The 19935-nt window shown below is 47.4% G+C and overlaps 2 protein-coding genes across 2 annotated transcripts; both read left to right on the forward strand.

Annotated features, from left to right (window-relative positions):
* The first annotated feature begins 2419 nt into the window (after positions 1 to 2419).
* On the forward strand, positions 2420 to 4235 carry LOC125543008 (UDP-glycosyltransferase 75C1-like). The gene has a single exon (XM_048706253.2). It carries the CDS (start codon positions 2543 to 2545, stop codon positions 3986 to 3988), a length of 1446 nt encoding a protein of 481 aa, XP_048562210.1. The 5' UTR covers positions 2420 to 2542; the 3' UTR covers positions 3989 to 4235.
* Positions 4236 to 4385: 150 nt separating this feature from the next.
* On the forward strand, positions 4386 to 10131 carry LOC125546685 (protein FAR1-RELATED SEQUENCE 5-like). Its single transcript, XM_087546483.1, has 7 exons — positions 4386 to 4782; positions 6016 to 6925; positions 7281 to 8858; positions 9029 to 9163; positions 9330 to 9437; positions 9601 to 9642; positions 9774 to 10131. The coding sequence occupies exons 2-7, from the start codon at positions 6043 to 6045 to the stop codon at positions 9992 to 9994; spliced, it is 2967 nt and encodes a 988-aa protein (XP_087402609.1). The 5' UTR covers positions 4386 to 4782; positions 6016 to 6042; the 3' UTR covers positions 9995 to 10131.
* Positions 10132 to 19935: the final 9804 nt, after the last annotated feature.

Below are 19935 nucleotides of genomic sequence, written 5' to 3' on the forward strand. Positions count from 1 at the left end.
GATTGTTATAAAAAAATGACGACTCTTGAGTTAAAATGGACTCATGAAGCTTGAAGATGTTCTTGCTTGAAGCTCTAGTAAAACTAGAACTCTCTATCTCCAATGGTTGCATCTCTTAACATGGAACTCAAGAATACGATGAGGCTTGTTCACACTGAGTGTAGAATCAGAGAATGAATGGGAAAAAGTCCACCCTAGCACAAAGGAGTTGGGTCCCTTATATGGTTAGCCAACAAAAATTGCTTCAAGATTCCCTTTTGTGGCAACTTCTCCCTTCGTTCAAAAATAAGTGTCGTGGTTTTAGTTCTAGTAGTGAAGCTAGAACCACCGAGATTCAAACCAATGGTAGAATCTCTAAACGCTTCACAATGAAAATGCTTGCTCAATGTTGGTAGTTTTGAATGAAGCAGAGTCATCAGTGGCGGAGCTTAGTGGAGATCAAACTGGGCCATCGCCCCCCCCCCCTGCTCAGAAGATCTGTTCATATTATCATGAGTAAATTGCTCATAGATTCATAGAAATCTAGCCTAAACCTGATGTTGGTTGCCCTCCCAACCCATTTGCCCCTCCTAAGATGTGTCCCAAGCTCCGCCACTGAGAGTCATATCGTGATTTCACTATGAAGCCCTCGCCGAGACTCGATACCTTTGATATCTCAAAAGTGGTTCACCCTGCATAATGGAGCACATTCTCGAAACATCCGTACAGAACCTTGACTATGTTTGCTTTCTAATATTGACGGTTTACATATTTGACAAGTTTGAATGATATGTAATTTTAATAGGCGCACATCTCTAAATCTAATGTAGCATATAATTATATGAAAGTGCAATTACTGAATGAACCATTAGACAATATGAAAAATTAACGCCTAGCTAAGACAGTTGACTCAGAAATCGCCTAGATAAGATAGGAATCTGAAATAACAAGTTCTAATTCAGCCGGGAAATAACGACTCCCTTCAAACTATCGGCTAGATATCAATGGAAAAAAACCTTCAATGTAAACATGCTCTAAACTTTGGTATGTGGGACTTAAATGCGGATCTCGGTTGCATCCGTAGAACATGACAAGAAACGAGAGATAACTTAATATTGTATTTCTCAAAATGGGTTTTCGACTCAAGAGGTTTTTTGCCCTCAACTTCATTTCTGAAACTTGCAAAATTGTTTGATTACAACTGTATCTAAAACATTCCCAACCAATATTATGGTTTGGGCATATGGCGCCATTCAAATTTTGCTCCAATCTATCACATTGTTGGTTGTATCCAAATTTAGCGGCACATATCTGCAATGCATATGATGATGGGGTTGGGAGGCCATCATTTTCATATGTTAGCTCGCACCTATTGCACTTGTGTGTGCTCTTCTAGAGTCGTGGTCGATAGAGGGGGGGGGGGGGGAATAATTGGTCTGGTGCCAAGAATTGGCATCGGCTACTACTTGAATGGTTACTAGGTTATCTTGCCTATCTCACATAAATTTATCAATATTTATCAGGCTTGGTATTACCAATATTTGTCAATGCCAACATTTGGCTAGCAAAATATTGGCTGCAAACCAATCATGCGACTCATGCATCAATGAAAATAGCTAGAGGCCTATATATGCATGTGTCATGTGAAAAATAGTACTCCCTCATTAGCGTCAAAAACGATCTTATATTACGGGACAGAGGGAGTACTTATTACATATTGAAAATCGTGCATGAAGATCGTGAGGGAAGAGTATCAAACATAAATTACTCCTAAAGTCGAAGGCGATGTCCCCATCGATATTGAGGTGTATCAATTTCGAAGCTCCACAACTCTGAAATGTTCTTCAATAGACGTTGTGTGGGTGCCGTATTGTTCTCTGAGGTTTTGTGCGTGCGTGGGTTACGTTATAACCGGTGTCTCTCAAAATATCAAGTGCACAGCAGTATGCTTTTTCGAGAATATAACAGCAACTGAAGTTCAACCTCGATCGCACTAAGATGGTGAAGAGCCAAGGAAGACAGCTTGGTTGTTCGTTCGCTGCACATGCAAGGAATTGCCGGGAGGGGACATTCCGACATGTTACCAATGTTTTTTTGTGGATAGACATGCAAAATTTCAGCACGAACCTTAATCAATCAGAGACGCTCAGATGCGTCTCTCCCTCTCTGGCTAACCCCAAGTTGACAACCAAGTCTGAGGAGTACATGTGACCGGCTCCAGCCATTAATTGGGCAATCCACGTCTTCCTCTTTGCTTGCTGCAGCACGGACCGCCACACAAACGCCTGAACTGCAGCCAGACCTAGCCCAGCCACGCCTGCTGACCACATGTCTGACATGGCCCCCCCCTGCGCCATGTAGTCAGCACTTCCGTCATCTCCGCCGTAAATAAAATTCCCGACGATACCTCCGCCGGAGTATATAACAAGCGCAGCGAAGGGCCACCACCACATCCACCACGCGCCGCAACCCACCCCAGCAAGGACACTCTTGCTTACCTAGTACGCTCTTGGCTTCTTGGCTCTTGGCTTCTTGCACTCGCATCGCACGCACGCACGCGGCAATGCCGGCCATGGAGCGCGCGGGGGAGGAGGCGCCGCACTTCCTCGTGGTCACGTACCCGGCGCAGGGCCACATCAACCCGGCGCGCCACCTCGCGCTGCGCCTGCTCCGCGCCGCGCTGGGCGCCCGCGTCACCGTCTCCACCGCCGTCTCCGCCTGCCGCAAGATGTTCCCGGACGACGCGGACGCGGCGGCAGTGGACCACGTCGACGGCGCCGGCGTCCGCTACGTGCCCTACTCCGACGGCTACGACGGCGGCTTCGACAGGTCCGCGCACGACAGCATGCACTACATGTCCAACCTCAAGGTCGTGGGGGCCCGCACGCTGGACGGCGTGCTCGCGCGCCTCCGCGACGCCGGCACCCCCGTCACTCAGGTGGTGTACACGGTGCTCCTCTCCTGGGTCGCCGACGTCGCGCACGCGCACGGCGTCCCCGCCGCGCTCTACTGGATCCAGCCGGCCACCGTGCTCGCCGCCTACTTCCACTTCTTCCGCGGCACTGACGGCCTCGACCAGGCCGTCACCGCCGCAGCGAGCGACCCGTGGGCGGACGTCCGCGTCCGGGGGCTCCCGCCGATGCGCCTGCGCGACCTGCCGTCGTTCCTCACCATCGCGTCCGACGACCACCCCTACTCCTTTGTGCTCGCCGCGTTCCGTGAGCTGCTCGACGTGCTGGACCGCGAGGACTCGCCCACCGTGCTCGCCAACACGTTCGATGCCATGGAGCCCGACGCGGTGGCGACGCTGCACCAGCACGGCATCAACGTCGTCCCCATAGGCCCCGTCCTCTCCTTCCTGGACGCCTCGGCAGCGGCGGCGGCCAACGACAGCAACGACCTGTTCAAGCAGGACGGCAAGGGGTACCTGGAGTGGCTGGACGCGCAGGAAGCGGGGTCGGTCGTCTACATCTCCTTCGGGAGCCTGTCGACGATGAGCAAGCGGCAGATCACGGAGGTGTCGCGCGGCATGGCGGAGATCGGCCGCCCGTTCCTGTGGGTGCTGAGGAAGGACAACCGCGGCGAGGTCGACGGCGACGACTTGTGCACCGGCGGGGGCATGGTGGTGGAGTGGTGCGACCAGGGGAAGGTGCTGTCGCACCCGGCGGTGGGCTGCTTCGTGACGCACTGCGGGTGGAACTCGACGCTGGAGAGCGTGGCGTGCGGCGTGCCGGTGGTGGGAGTGCCGCAGTGGACGGACCAGGGCACCAACGCGTGGCTGGTGGAGCGGCAGCTCGGCACCGGGGTCAGGGTCGCCGTGAGCGAGAAGGACGGCGTGCTGGAGGCCGACGAGCTGCAGAGATGCGTCGGCTTCGCCACGTCGGATGTGGTGAGCGCCAAGGCGGCGCTGTGGAGGGAGAAGGCGCGGGCGGCGGCTGCCGTGGGCGGCTCGTCCGAGAGGAACCTCAGGGCGTTCGTCGCCGGGCAGGTCGCCCTCGCCGGCAACTAGCCAGCCGGCAGGCCCGCTTGCATGCACTGCATGGTGCTGCAATCCAAATCGACAGACGAGACGAGAGGACTCGATCCGTACCGCGTCGCTGTCGTAAATAATTCGATTCGATATTGTACCTGCTACCTGGGAAAGATCCAATGCCGTTCGTATCTTGTCTGAGGCACTCGTTTCGCCGTTATGTATAATTCTGTTAAAATGTTGTTCCAATCATCTAAAGGTATTGCCGTGTTGCTTGTGACTATAATCATCTACTCCCTCTGTCCCATAATATAATATGGACGCGTCTAGTGGGCGGCCGGCCGTCCTGGGATCGCTAGCCAGCGGCCATCCGAAAAAGGAAACCACCTGATCCCCCCTCGAGCGAAAGAGGAAACAGTCCCCCGCTCGCCCACATGGTCCACCTGGTCCCCGCCTGTCGGAGCGAAAAAGGCAACTGCCCCGCCCGCCAGCTGGCCGCGGGATCACGTGCACCCTCCTCGCCAAACCATGCCCCGCGGGATCACGTGCACCCTCCTCGCCAAACTGCGCCCTGGCTATCTTCTTCTTCCTCACGAAAGAAGGAGGATCTGCCCACGTTGCAGAATCCACGCCATCGCTCGCCCCCACGCCTCAGCCCCACCGACGCTGCCTTCTTCTTCTTCTGCACGCCAGAAACAGATCCAAACGCAATCGCCCCCAGCCCTTCTTCCTCCTCCTACACAGCCGCCATGGGAGCCCCAAAGTAGAAGGAGCTGCTTCAAGATCTAAAGGGCAGGGTGGTCAGAGCCATACCAGGCAGTAAGATCGAGCAGGTAAGCCCCCTCTCCACTTCACTTCCCCCTTCTCCATGGATCCATGAAGAATCTGCTTCAAAAAAGAGGTGAATCTGGCACATCACACCAGATGTTAAACATGCTGGATGCGTTAAACATGCCAAAAACTACCACCTGGATGTATTAAAACAAGCCAACTAAAAACGAGTTCTCTGGCCAATTAAAACATGATTAAAGCCAACTTGTTATTGTTTGCAAAATGAACAAAAAATTGACTGCCCAATGCTTTGTTGAACATGTGCAACGAAAAATTCATAAATGTGCAACTGAACATGCATCCCAGCCAACTGAACATGTATCCTGGGCAACTAAACATGTATCCTGCCAACTAAACATATATTTGGCAATACATGTTTCTGAGTGAACACTTTGGAAAAAATGTAGTATATGTGGAAATAAAAAACATGTTTTCTGGCCAACTAAACATGCATGTTGGCCAAAAACTGATGACCAACTAAGACATATATTCTAGGCAACTAAGACATCTATTCTAGCCAACTGAATGCATTAACTGTCCAACTGAACATGCATATTGGCCACAAACTGAAAAAATGCAACCTGGCCAGGTGAGACATCTATTCTAGCCAACTAAAAGCATTGAATGTCCAACTGAATATGTATGCTGGCCAAATGGAAATCCTGGAAATTGAGACGTCTATTCTAGCGAAAACCAGAAATCTGTAGTGCAACAGGAAAAACATAGGAACTTTTGTCCATGGCTAATGAAGCCACAAACCATATTAACATATTCACACACGTAATCTTGTCCCACGCATATATTCTGGTCCCACACCTATTGCAAACCATATTAATATGTTCAAATATACCAGATCTAGAACCATATTAACTATAATCTGTTCTCCAATTCTTCTTTCTTCTGTCACCTGGATTTTCCTTCTCAAATGTAGCATCCAATTATGTGCAGAAAAATCTGAAAAGAGCTCCTTGCGAAACGGAAACCTACAGATCATTGCAACAAAACAAAAAGGGAAAAGGTAAGAAAAACTCTGTAGCAAAAAGAAGTCATGCTCTTGCCAGTTATTTACTGCAAACTGTGCAACTAACATAACAACTCTGTGTAAACAAAAAAAATTCATAACTGTTATAATAAAAGATTATGCTATGGTCATGTTGCTTTTAGGTTGTTTGAAACACAGTTTTTCTGTGGTTACCAACTGATGACATCAATTTCTTCTTTTTTTATATGTGCAGGGAGTGTGTGGCAGCATCCAAAAACAAATGAAAAAAATGCTTGATCTCAATGAGTTGCCTCCAGATCTCAATGAGCTTCCTCATGATATGGATCAGCAGCAACCCAGCATACAACAAGGAAACTGGACAGAAAATGGTCGATCTGTTTACTACACGCAGGTAAGTCGTGATGGTAACCCTACGGGCCATGACAATGTGGCAGGCCAGTCATCAGCCCGTGGTGCCCCTGTAGTGGTGTCTTTGCAGTCAGAGAGCCATACTCTTGATGACACAGGAACCGAGGCAAATGTTCCTGGTCCAACCAGGACTGAGCTAGGAGCTCGGGCTGTTGACGGAGCTGTGCAAGTAGAAGAAGGAGAGGATGAGGCTGGTTCTCAACCTATGGAACCCTATGTTGGCATGAGGTTTGACAGCCTTCAAATTGCTAAGGATCACTACAACAGTTACGCACTACGGATGGGTTTCTCTATCAAGATGAACACCTCTAGACGGACACACCGCACCAATGAATTGATAAAACAACAGTTTTGCTGCAACAAGTTCAAGAAGCCCAAAGCTGATGATGGAGGAGCTGAGGCTCCTCCTTACCTGGACCCTATTCCAGATCCAACATCTGTTAACAGTGATGAGGAGATGGAAGAAGAACCTCCAATATTTGCTGAAGAGGAGGCTGGTACTAGTAAGAAGAAGAAGAAGCGCAAACGCGAGACAATAAAGCAGACTGAATGCAAGGCGAAAATGTTGGTGAAGCTGATGGATGGGCGATGGGAGGTGACGCACTTTGTTCGTGACCACAATCATCCGCTCGTGAACAAACCTTCATTGTCCAAATACTTGAGATCCCACCAAGGCATCTCACCTGATGAAAAGGAGTTTCTGCGCATCTTGTATAACTGCAACTTGACTACAGGTGTGGTGTTTTTCTATATCCCTTGAAGAATTAAGTTTCCCTCTAGGCAGTCCAGTGTGCAACTGTTATGGTACTACTGTGCAACTGAAATGGCTTAACTATGCAACTGCTGTCCAACTTCCCATACTTTTTATATATCACTTTGGGTGCTTCTTGTGCAACTAGATTGTCTTTACTGTGCAAATACACAATGTCCTGTATGCAAAAACTGCAAAGTGTTTTTAAAAAGGTGCAGCTAGGTGTCCATTTCCTGTGATTATCTTCTGTGCCAACACGTGTCCTATTACTATGCAGCTGGATGTGCGCATTTGTGCAACTAAAAAAAGGATATACTGTTTGTTTTTGTATTATGCAGGACGAATGATGCATGTAATGGCAGAGTTCTATGGATCTGAGATGATGGTGCCGTTCGGACCAAAGGCAATAACAAATCTTTGTACAAGTTTCCGTAGAGATGACACAAAGGAGGGTGATCTGATTGAGACAATTGCGCACTTCAAGGATATACAAAAAACCGATCCAGACTTCTTCTATAAGGTGAAATATGATGAAGAGGACAGAGTTGTCAACATATTTTGGATGGACGGCTTAGCTCGAAAAGCTTATGCGGAGGCGTACCACGATTGCATATCGTTTGACACCACCTACATGACCAACTTGTACAATATGCCGTTCGCGCCCTTCATAGGAATAAACCGACATGGCCAATCTTTCATGCTGGGTTGCGCGTTTGTGAGGCAGGAGTTGGCATCGAGCTTTGATTGGGTCTTTGGAGCATTCCTAGAGGCTATGGATGGCAAACCTCCTGACAACTTCATCACCGATCAGGATGGTGCGATGAGGCAGTCAATACAGAGCATCTTTCCAACCACCATGCACCGTTGTTGTCGATGGCACATCATGAAAAAGGCTCAGGAAAAGGTTGGTTGGTTGCTGTGCCGGAATCTAGGACTCTCTGATGATTTCAACAAGTGTGTTGACTTCAGCTTCACTATAGACGAGTTTGAGCAGAATTGGGCTGGGTTAATGATGAAGTATGAGGCTATGGCACACACGCACGTTGAGAAGTTGTACGAATACAGGTCAACTTGGGTGCCGTGCTACTTCAAACACAGGTTCTTTCCCTTCCTCCAGTCTACACAGCGTAGTGAGGGGTTCAACGCCGTCCTCAAAAGATATGTGAACCCACACAACTCAATGATGAACTTCGTCAAGCAATATGAAAAAATACAGAACCACATCCTTACCAAGGAAGGCTGCAATGATTACAGGACACAACACCTTGAGATTGAGTTGTGTTCCAACTTCCCAATAGAGAAGCAAGCTTACAAAACCTATACTAGAGACCTTTACCGCAAGTTTAGAGAAAAGTTTGAGCTGATTGGACGTTATAATGCATTCCAAGTTGGTGCTGATGCGTTTGAGCTCAGACCGAACCAGGAATTTGTTGCGAAATATGGTTCTCAAAACTACTTGGTGCAGGCAAGGGTGGAGGAGGGTTCCTATTTGTGTGAGTGTTGTAAAATGTACAAGGACGGCATCCTCTGTTGCCACATCCTCAAGGTGTTCACCCATGTTGGCGTTGATGTCATACCGGAAAGGTACCTGCTAAGACAGTGGACACCTACTGTTGTACCTAGTGCGCCAGGGACTGGTTATGAGCAACCGGATGAAATGCCTCCTCAATCAAAGAAGCAGATAAGGGAGAGGAACATGATATACGATTTTCGGAAACTAGCAAAGTTTGCGAGTGGTTCTGATCCAGCACAAGCTATTGTATACAAGCATATGCGTGCAGCACGTACCGAGATCGGCCACCTGAACAAGTCCAAGAAAAAGAAAAAACCGACTGCTGCAACGGGGCCATCAGATGATGGCAACCCTCGAGGACCTCCTCCACCTCCAGGCAGCAATCAGGGGGCTCATCATCCAGGTAATTACCTGCCCCAACTCCTGATCTAACTAGGTGTGTAACTTCAGTTGCACACATCATTGTGCCCAGTTGCACACACCATGGTATCCACTTGGACAGAACATACTGCCTAGTTGCGCACGCTGTGTTAGTTCAAGCATCAAGATAACACAGCTAACTTATTTTTCCAGTTATGCATATATGTGATGTCAACCCTCAAGGACCTCCTCCCCCTCCTGGCTGTACACGGCATCCTCCGCCACCTCTTCCCCCGCATGCTCCTCCCAATGGCCCTACAGGCAGCACTCAGGGGGCTCGTCGTCTAGGTAATTACCTTCCCCCAACTCCCCATCAAACTAGGTTTGTAACTCCAATTGCACACATCATGGTGTCTCAGTTGCACCAAACAGGCTACCTAGTTGCGCATGCTGTGTTAGTTCGAGCATCAAAAAGATAAACACAACTGACTTGTTTGTCCTGTTCTGCCTATAGGTGATGCCAACCCTCAAAGACCTCCTCCCCCGCCAGGCCCAACTAGCAGTGCCCTTTGTGCTACTCCCAATGGACCTACAGGCAGGACTCAGGGGGCTCATAACCCAGGTTAGTACCTTCACCGACTCCAAAACAAAAACTAGGGTGAGTGACTTTAGTTGCACATATCATAGTGCCCAGTTGAACAGAAACATGCTGCCTAGTTGCGTGCGCTGTGTTAGTTTGAGGATCAAGCTAAAAATCTAACTTGTTTTTCATGTTCTGCCCATAGGCGACTACAATCCAAGTACCATGACAGGCCGTGCTACTGCAGGTGTTTTTTTCAACTTAACTTGCACACAGCAACCAGTTAGTTGCACAAAATGTACTGTGTGGTTGCACAGAACATCAGTGCTGGTTGCACAATAACAAAAATACTAAACTTTTTATATGATTATTACACAGGTGATCGTGACGGTCCTACTGCCCCGTTGGAGGCTGCATCCCTTGCACAAGCTTCTGATGATTTTGTGCCCAGGGATCCTCCAAGGTCTACTACAAAGGGTAGGGCAAAGAGTCGACGGTACAAATCGGCGCTGGAGCTACACCCAAAGAAGAAAAACAAATGCAGCCAGTGCCAATCTACAGAGCACACTGCTGGTGTGTGTCCACAGAGGCTCCTGTGATTCTGTTTCCTCATTTGTAACTTTGGAACAAAAAAGAAAAATAATGATGTCTTTTTAGCAATGTTGGGACCAAGTGGACACATTCAGCATCTATGATTCCTCTTTATCTAATTTATGCTGCTTGAATTAGTTCATGCACTGTGTAAAAAAAGTTGCTATTTGTGCCTTTGTTGGCAACTGGTTAAATATTGAGTTGTTGAACAATTGTATATCCAGTGCTCCTAATGTATCAACAAAAGTGATGATATTGAGTTGCAAACGCAATTACTAGCAGTGTGCAACTACAAAATCTACTTAATAAAATTGTACAAACCAGAAACTTCCTCCATGGAGCAGAAAAAAAATAGTACTGACCTACTCCTTGTTGTATCTCAGTAACTTCCTCCATGGGGCGGTGTTGTGCACGCTGGTGACCCAATCATACGTCAGCTTCTTCCTGATGTTGAGCACTTCCTTGGGGTCGTAGTTGGGCAGTTGGCTACCATTCCACTCGGTGGCGTTAAGCAGTGCGAACAACCCACACTCACTACTGCAAAAAATGGGCAAAAAAAATTGTCACATAAAATTAAAACCAAATAAAGGTAATGCACTATGTGCAACTACTTATGTCCTACTGTGCAACTGATTGTGTTCCACTGCAACTCATCATGTGCCACTGTGCAACTACTTATGCGCCACTCTGCAACTAGCTAGATAATCCATTAGAAACTCATAAAAATGATAAAACAGATTGAAGACTAGTACTGTGTCTTAAAAATACTAAAGATTGCACATGTAGAAAAATTTAAAAACTACAAAATGATTGTATTTGATTGAGAAGGAATGAAATGCTTATTGTCTTACTTGCCAAGCTGCTTCGGTACGTCAATGTCAATAATCTGGAAGTGCTCGATGCTGAACTTTGGGTAATGCTGTTGGAAATATGCCCTAGAGGCAATAATAAAAGCATTATTATTATATTTTCTTGTTCATGATAATTGTCTTTATTCATGCTATAATTGTGTTATCCGGAAATCGTAATACATGTGTGAATAATAGACACCAACATGTCCCTAGTAAGCCTCTAGTTGACTAGCTCGTTGATCAACAGATAGTCATGGTTTCCTGACTATGGACATTGGATGTCATTGATAACGGGATCACATCATTAGGAGAATGATGTGATGGACAAGACCCAATCCTAAACATAGCATAAGATCGTATAGTTCGTTTGCTAGAGTTTTCCAATGTCAAGTATCTTTTCCTTAGACCATGAGATCGTGTAACTCCTGGATACCGTAGGAGTGCTTTGGGTGTGCCAAACGTCACAACGTAACTGGGTGACTATAAAGGTATACTACGGGTATCTCCGAAAGTGTCTGTTGGGTTGACACGGATCAAGACTGGGATTTGTCACTCCGTATGACGGAGAGGTATCACTGGGCCCACTCGGTAATGCATCATCATAATGAGCTCAAAGTGACCAAGTGCTGGTCATGGGATCATACATTACGGTACGAGTAAAGTGACTTGCCAGTAACGAGATTGAACGAGGTATTGGGATACCGACGATCGAATCTCGGGCAAGTAACATATCGATTGACAAAGGGAATTGCATACGGGGTTGCTTGAATCCTCGACATCGTGGTTCATCCGATGAGATCATCGTGGAGCATGTGGGAGCCAACATGGGTATCCAGATCCCGATGTTGGTTATTGACCGGAGAGTCGTCTCGGTCATGTCTACATGTCTCCCGAACCCGTAGGGTCTACACACTTAAGGTTCGGTGACGCTAGGGTTGTAGGGATATGTATATGCAGTAACCCGAATGTTGTTCGGAGTCTCGGATGAGATCCCGGACGTCACGAGGAGTTCCGGAATGGTCCGGAGGTAAAGATTTATATATGGGAAGTCCTGTTTCGGCCATCGGGACAAGTTTCGGGGTAATCGGTGTTGTACCGGGACCACCGGAAGGGTCCCGGGGGTCCACCGGGTGGGGCCATCTGTCCCGAGGGGCCACATGGGCTGTAGGGGGTGTGCCTTGGCCTACATGGGCCAAGGGCACCAGCCCCAAGAGGCCCATGCGCCTAGGGTTACAAGGGGAAAGAGTCCTAGGAGGGGAAGGCACCTCCTAGGTGCCTTGGGGGGGAGGGAAACCCCCCTTGGCCGCCGCCCCACCCTAGGAGATTGGATCTCCTAGGGCCGGCGCCCCCCCTTGGCCCTCCTATATATAGTGAGGGAAGGAGGGCTTTTCTCCCACGCCTTTGGTTGCCTCCTTCTCCCTCTCCAACACCTCCTCCTCCTCCATAGTGCTTGGCGAAGCCCTGACGGAGTACTGCAGCTCCACCATCACCACGCCGTCGTGTTGCTGCTGGAGCCATCTTCCTCAACCTCTCCTTCCCTCTTGCTGGATCAAGAAGAAGGAGACGTTACGCTGACCGTACATGTGTTAAACACGGAGGTGCCGTCCGTTCGGCGCTAGGATCTTCGGTGATTTGGATCACGTCGTGTACGACTTCCTCATCCCCGTTCTTTGAACGCTTCCGTGCGTGATCTACAAAGGTATGTAGATGCAATCCAATCACTCGTTGCTAGATGAACTCATAGATGGATCTTGGTGAAATCGTAGGAAAATTTTTGTTTTCTGCAACGTTCCCCAACAGTGGCATCATGAGCTAGGTCTATGCGTAGTTCTTCTTGCGCGAGTAGAACACAATTTGTTGTGGGCGTAGATGTTGTCAACTTTCTTGCCGCTACTAGTCTTATCTTGCTTCAACGGTATTGTGGGATGAAGCGGCCCGGACCAACCTTACACGTACACTTACGTGAGACCGGTTCCACCGACTAACATGCACAAGATGCATAAGGTGGCTGGCGGGTGTCTGTCTCTCCTACTTTAGTTGGAGCGGATTCGATGAAAAGGGTCCTTATGAAGGGTAAATAGAAGTTGACAAATCACGTTGTGGCTTTCACGTAGGTAAGAAAACGTTCTTGCTAGAACCCTACTTCAGCCACGTAAAACTTGCAACAACAATTAGAGGACGTCTAACTTGTTTTTGCAGCAAGTGCTTTGTGATATGATATGGCCAAAGTTGTGATGAATGATGAATGATCTATATGTGATGTATGAGATGTTCATGCTATTGTAATAGGAATCACGACTTGCATGTCGATGAGTATGACAACCGGCAGGAGCCATAGGAGTTGTCTTTATTTTTGTATGACCTGCGTGTCATTGAGAAGCGCCATGTAAATTACTTTACTTTATTGCTAAACGCGTTAGCCATAGTAGTAGAAGTAATAGTTGGCGAGCAACTTCATGGAGACACGATGATGGAGATCATGATGATGGAGATCATGGTGTCAAGCCGGTGACAAGATGATCATGGAGCCCCAAGATGGAGATCAAAGGAGCTATGTGATATTGGCCATATCATGTCACGTTTATTATTTGATTGCATGTGATGTTTATCATGTTTTGCATCTTGTTTACTTAGAACGACGGTAGTAAGTAAGATGATCCCTCATAATAATTTCAAGAAAGTGTTCCCCTAACTGTGCACCGTTGCGACAGTTCGTTGCTTCAATGCACCACGTGATGATCGGGTGTTTGATTCAAACGTTCACATACCACGGGTGTAAGACAGATTTACACATGCAAACACTTAGGTTGACTTGACGAGCCTAGCATGTGTATAGACATGGCCTCGGAACACAGAAGACCGAAAGGTCGAGCATGAGTCGTATAGAAGATACGATCAACATGAAGATGTTCACCGACGTTGACTAGTCCGTCTCACGTGATGATCGGACATGGCCTAGTTGACTCGGATCATGTTATACTTAGATGACTAGAAGAGGGGTGTCTATCTAAGTGGGAGTTCATTGAATAATTTGATTAGATGAACTTAATTATCATGAACTTAGTCTAAAATCTTTACAATATGTCTTGTAGATCAAATGGCCAACGTAGTCCTCAACTTTAACGCGTTCCTAGAGAAAACCAAGCTAAAAGACGATGGCAGCAACTACACGGACTGGGTCCGAAACCTGAGGATCATCCTCATAGCTGCCAAGAAAGATTATGTCCTACAAGCACCGCTAGGTGATCCACCCGTCCCACAGAACCAAGACGTTATGAACGCTTGGCAGACACGTGCTGATGACTACTCCCTCGTTCAGTGCGGCATGCTTTACAGCTTAGAGCCGGGGCTCCAAAAGCGTTTTGAGAGACATGGAGCATATGAGATGTTCGAAGAGCTAAAAATGGTTTTCCAAGCTCATGCCCGGGTCGAGAGATATGAAGTCTCCGACAAATTCTTCAGCTGTAAGATGGAGGAAAATAGTTCTGTCAGTGAGCACATACTCACTATGTCTGGGTTACATAACCGCTTGACTCAGCTGGGAGTTAATCTCCCGGATGACGCGGTCATTGACAGAATCCTCCAGTCGCTTCCACCAAGCTACAAGAGCTTTGTGATGAACTTCAATATGCAAGGGATGGAAAAGACCATTCCTGAAGTATTTGCAATGCTGAAATCAGCAGAGGTAGAAGTCAAGAAGGAACATCAAGTGTTGATGGTAAATAAAACCACTAAGTTCAAGAAGGGCAAGGGTAAAAAGAACTCCAAGAAGGACGGCAAGGAAGTTGCCGCGCCTGGCAAGAAAGCTGCCGGGAAGAAGCCAAAGAATGGACCCAAGCCCGAGACTGAGTGCTTTTATTGCAAGGGAAATGGTCACTGGAAGCGGAACTGCCCCAAATACTTAGCGGACAAGAAGGCTGGCAAAATAAAAGGTATATATGATATACATGGAATTGATGTGTACCTTACTAGTACCCGTAGTAGCTCCTGGGTATTTGATACCGGTGCAGTTGCTCACATTTGTAACTCAAAGCAGGGGCTGCGGAATAAGCGGAGACTGGCAAAGGACGAGGTGATGATGCACGTCGGGAATGGTTCCAAGGTCAATGTGATCGCCGTCGGCACGCTACCTCTATATTTACCTTCGGGATTAGTTTTAAACCTTAATAATTGTTATTTAGTGCCAGCTTTGAGCATGAACATTGTATCGGGATCTCGTTTAATTCGAGATGGCTACTCATTTAAATCCGAGAATAATGGTTGTTCTATTTATATGAGAGATATGTTTTATGGTCATGCTCCTATGGTGAATGGTTTATTCTTAATGAATCTCGAGCGTAATGCTACACATATTCATAGTGTGAGTACCAAAAGATGTAAAGTTGATAATGATAGTCCCACATACTTGTGGCACTGCCGCCTTGGTCACATAGGTGTCAAACGCATGAAGAAGCTCCATGCAGATGGACTTTTAGAGTCTCTTGATTACAAATCATTTGACACGTGCGAACCATGCCTCATGGGTAAGATGACCAAGACTCCGTTCTCAGGAACAATGGAGCGAGCAACCAACTTATTAGAAATCATACATACTGATGTGTGCGGTCCAATGAGTGTTGAGGCTCGCGGTGGCTATCGTTATGTTCTCACCCTCACTGATGACTTGAGTAGATATGGGTATGTCTACTTAATAAAACACAAGTCTGAAACCTTTGAAAAGTTCAAGGAATTTCAGAGTGAAGTTGAGAATCAACGTGACAGGAAAATCAAGTTTCTACGATCAGATCGTGGAGGAGAATACTTGAGTCACGAATTTGGCACACACTTAAGAAAATGTGGAATAGTTTCACAACTCACGCCGCCTGGAACACCTCAGCGTAATGGTGTGTCCGAACGTCGTAATCGCACTCTATTAGATATGGTGCGATCTATGATGTCTCTTACCGCTTTACCGCTCTCCTTTTGGGGCTATGCTTTAGAGACTGCCGCATTCACTTTAAATAGGGCTCCGTCGAAATCCGTTGAGACGACACCGTTTGAGTTATGGTTTGGGAAGAAACCTAAGCTGTCGTTTCTAAAAGTTTGGGGATGCGATGCTTATGTCAAGAAACTTCAACCTGAAAAGCTCGAACCCAAGTCGGAAAAATGCGTCTTCATAGGATACCCTAAAGAAACTGTAGGGTATACCTTCTACCTCAGATCCGAAGGCAAGATTTTTGTTGCCAAGAATGGATTCTTTCTAGAGAAAGAGTTTCTCTCGAAAGAAGTAAGTGGGAGGAAAGTAGAACTTGATGAAGTGTCACCTCTTGAATCGGAAAATGGCACAACTCAAGAAAATGTTCCTGAGGTGCCTGCACCAACTAGAGAGGAAGTTATTGATAATCAAGATACTTCTGATCAAGCTCCTACTGAAATTCGAAGGTCCACAAGGACACGTTCCGCACCAGAGTGGTACGGCAACCCTGTCTTGGAAATCATGTTGTTAGACAACGGTGAACCTTCGAACTATGAAGAAGCGATGGCGGGCCCAGATTCCGACAAATGGCTAGAAGCCATGAAATCCGAGATAGGATCCATGTATGAAAACGAAGTATGGACTTTGACTGACTTGCCTGTTGAGCGGCGATCCATAGAAAATAAATGGATCTTTAAGAAGAAGACAAACGCGGATGGTAATGTGACCATCTATAAAGCTCGGCTTGTCGCTAAGGGTTATCGACAAGTTCAAGGGGTTGACTACGATGAGACTTTCTCACCGGTAGCGAAGCTAAAGTCCGTCCGAATCATGTTAGCGATTGCCGCATTCTACGATTATGAAATATGGCAAATGGACGTCAAAACGGCATTCCTTAATGGTTTCCTTAAGGAAGAATTGTATATGATGCAGCCGGAAGGTTTTGTCGATCCTAAGAATGCTAACAAGGTGTGCAAGCTCCAACGCTCGATTTATGGGCTGGTGCAAGCATCTCGGAGTTGGAACATTCTCTTTGATGAGATGATCAAAGCGTTTGGGTTTGCGCAGACTTATGGAGAAGCCTGCGTTTACAAGAAAGTGAGTGGGAGCTCTGTAGCATTTCTCATACTATATGTAGACGACATACTTTTGATGGGAAATGATATAGAACTCTTGGACAGCATCAAGGCCTACTTGAATAAGAGTTTTTCAATGAAGGACCTTGGAGAAGCTACTTATATATTAGGCATCAAGATCTATAGAGATAGATCAAGACGCCTCATAGGTCTTTCACAAAGCACATACCTTGATAAGATATTGAAGAAGTTCAATATGGATCAGTCTAAGAAGGGGTTCTTGCCTGTGTTGCAAGGTGTGAAATTGAGCTCAGCTCAATGTCCGACCACGGCAGAAGATATAGAAGAGATGAGTGTCATCCCCTATGCCTCAGCCATAGGTTCTATTATGTATGCCATGCTGTGTACCAGACCTGATGTAAACCTTGCCGTAAGTTTGGTAGGAAGGTACCAAAGTAATCCCGGCAAGGAACACTGGACAGCGGTCAAGAATATCCTGAAGTACCTGAAAAGGACAAAGGACATGTTTCTCGTTTATGGAGGTGATGAAGAGCTCGTCGTAAAGGGTTACGTCGACGCTAGCTTCGACACAGATCTGGATGACTCTAAGTCACAAACCGGATACGTGTATATGTTGAATGGTGGAGCAGTGAGCTGGTGCAGCTGCAAGCAGAGCGTCGTGGCGGGATCTACATGTGAAGCGGAGTACATGGCAGCCTCGGAGGCAGCACATGAAGCAATTTGGGTGAAGGAGTTCATCACCGACCTAGGAGTCATACCCAATGCGTCGGGGCCAATCAAACTCTTCTGTGACAACACTGGAGCTATTGCACTTGCTAAGGAGCCCAGGTTTCACAAGAAGACAAGGCACATCAAGCGTCGCTTCAACTCCATTCATGAAAATGTTCAAGATGGAGACATAGAGATTTGTAAAGTACACACGGACCTGAATGTAGCAGATCCGTTGACTAAACCTCTCCCTAGAGCAAAACATGATCAACACCAGAATTCCATGGGTGTTCGATTCATCACAATGTAACTAGATTATTGACTCTAGTGCAAGTGGGAGACTGTTGGAAATATGCCCTAGAGGCAATAATAAAAGCATTATTATTATATTTCCTTGTTCATGATAATTGTCTTTATTCATGCTATAATTGTGTTATCCGGAAATCGTAATACATGTGTGAATAATAGACACCAACATGTCCCTCGTAAGCCTCTAGTTGACTAGCTCGTTGATCAACAGATAGTCATGGTTTCCTGACTATGGACATTGGATGTCATTGATAACGGGATCACATCATTAGGAGAATGATGTGATGGACAAGACTCAATCCTAAACATAGCATAAGATCGTATAGTTCGTTTGCTAGAGTTTTCCAATGTCAAGTATCTTTTCCTTAGACCATGAGATCGTGTAACTCCTGGATACCGTAGGAGTGCTTTGGGTGTGCCAAACGTCACAACATAACTGGGTGACTATAAAGGTATACTACGGGTATCTCCGAAAGTGTCTGTTGGGTTGACACGGATCAAGACTGGGATTTGTCACTCCGTATGACGGAGAGGTATCACTGGGCCCACTCGGTAATGCATCATCATAATGAGCTCAAAGTGACCAAGTGTCTGGTCACAGGATCATGCATTACGGTACGAGTAAAGTGACTCGCCAGTAACGAGATTGAACGAGGTATTGGGATACCGACGATCGAATCTCGGGCAAGTAACATATCGATTGACAAAGGGAATTGCATACGGGGTTGCTTGAATCCTCGACATCGTGGTTCATCCGATGAGATCATCGTGGAGCATGTGGGAGCCAACATGGGTATCCAGATCCCGCTGTTGGTTATTGACCGGAGAGTCATCTCGGTCATGTCTACATGTCTCCCGAACCCGTAGGGTCTACACACTTAAGGTTCGGTGACGCTAGGGTTGTAGGGATATGTATATGCAGTAACCCGAATGTTGTTTGGAGTCCCGGATGAGATCCCGGACGTCACGAGGAGTTCCGGAATGGTCTGGAGGTAAAGATTTATATATGGGAAGTCCTGTTTCGGCCATCGGGACAAGTTTCGGGGTAATCGGTATTGTACCGGGACCACCGGAAGGGTCCCGGGGGTCCACCGGGTGGGGCCACCTGTCCCAGGGGGCCACATGGGCTGTAGGGGGTGCGCCTTGGCCTACATGGGCCAAGGGCACCAGCCCCAAGAGGCCCATGCGCCTAGGGTTACAAGGGGAAAGAGTCCTAGGAGGGGAAGGCACCTCCTAGGTGCCTTGGGGGGGGAGGGAAACCCCCCTTGGCCGCCGCCCCACCCTAGGAGATTGGATCTCCTAGGGCCGGCGCCCCCCCCTTGGCCCTCCTATATATAGTGAGGGAAGGAGGGCTTTTCTCCCACGCCTTTGGTTGCCTCCTTCTCCCTCTCCAACACCTCCTCCTCCTCCATAGTGCTTGGCGAAGCCCTGACGGAGTACTGCAGCTCCACCATCACCACGCCGTCGTGTTGCTGCTGGAGCCATCTTCCTCAACCTCTCCTTCCCTCTTGCTGGATCAAGAAGAAGGAGACGTTACGCTGACCGTACGTGTGTTGAACACGGAGGTGCCGTCCGTTCGGCGCTAGGATCTTCGGTGATTTGGATCACGTCGTGTACGACTTCCTCATCCCCGTTCTTTGAACGCTTCCGCACGTGATCTACAAAGGTATGTAGATGCAATCCAATCACTCGTTGCTAGATGAACTCATAGATGGATCTTGGTGAAATCGTAGGAAAATTTTTGTTTTCTGCAACGTTCCCCAACAAATGCTTCCTCCATAGCTAGCGTACTGCCCCCGCAATGGTAGAGGCGTTGTTCATCAGCTCAATGTTGTCCAGCGTCCTGCTTGAATCAAGAACTTCGAAGCGTCCGTCCCTCAAGTTGACACTGAAGACCCAATAATGCCTCCCTCCATCCTTATCGGTTACATCTGCGCACTCGAGCACTGGCAGCATGACCTGCAAGCGTGAACGATTTCAGACACAAATACAATATGTAGCTAAGAAAAACAGTAAAAGACTTGGTCAAG

This window comes from Triticum urartu, chromosome 3A (assembly GCF_056163025.1).
Source record: "Triticum urartu cultivar PI428250 chromosome 3A, HENAU_Tu73, whole genome shotgun sequence".
NCBI lineage: Eukaryota > Viridiplantae > Streptophyta > Magnoliopsida > Poales > Poaceae > Triticum > Triticum urartu.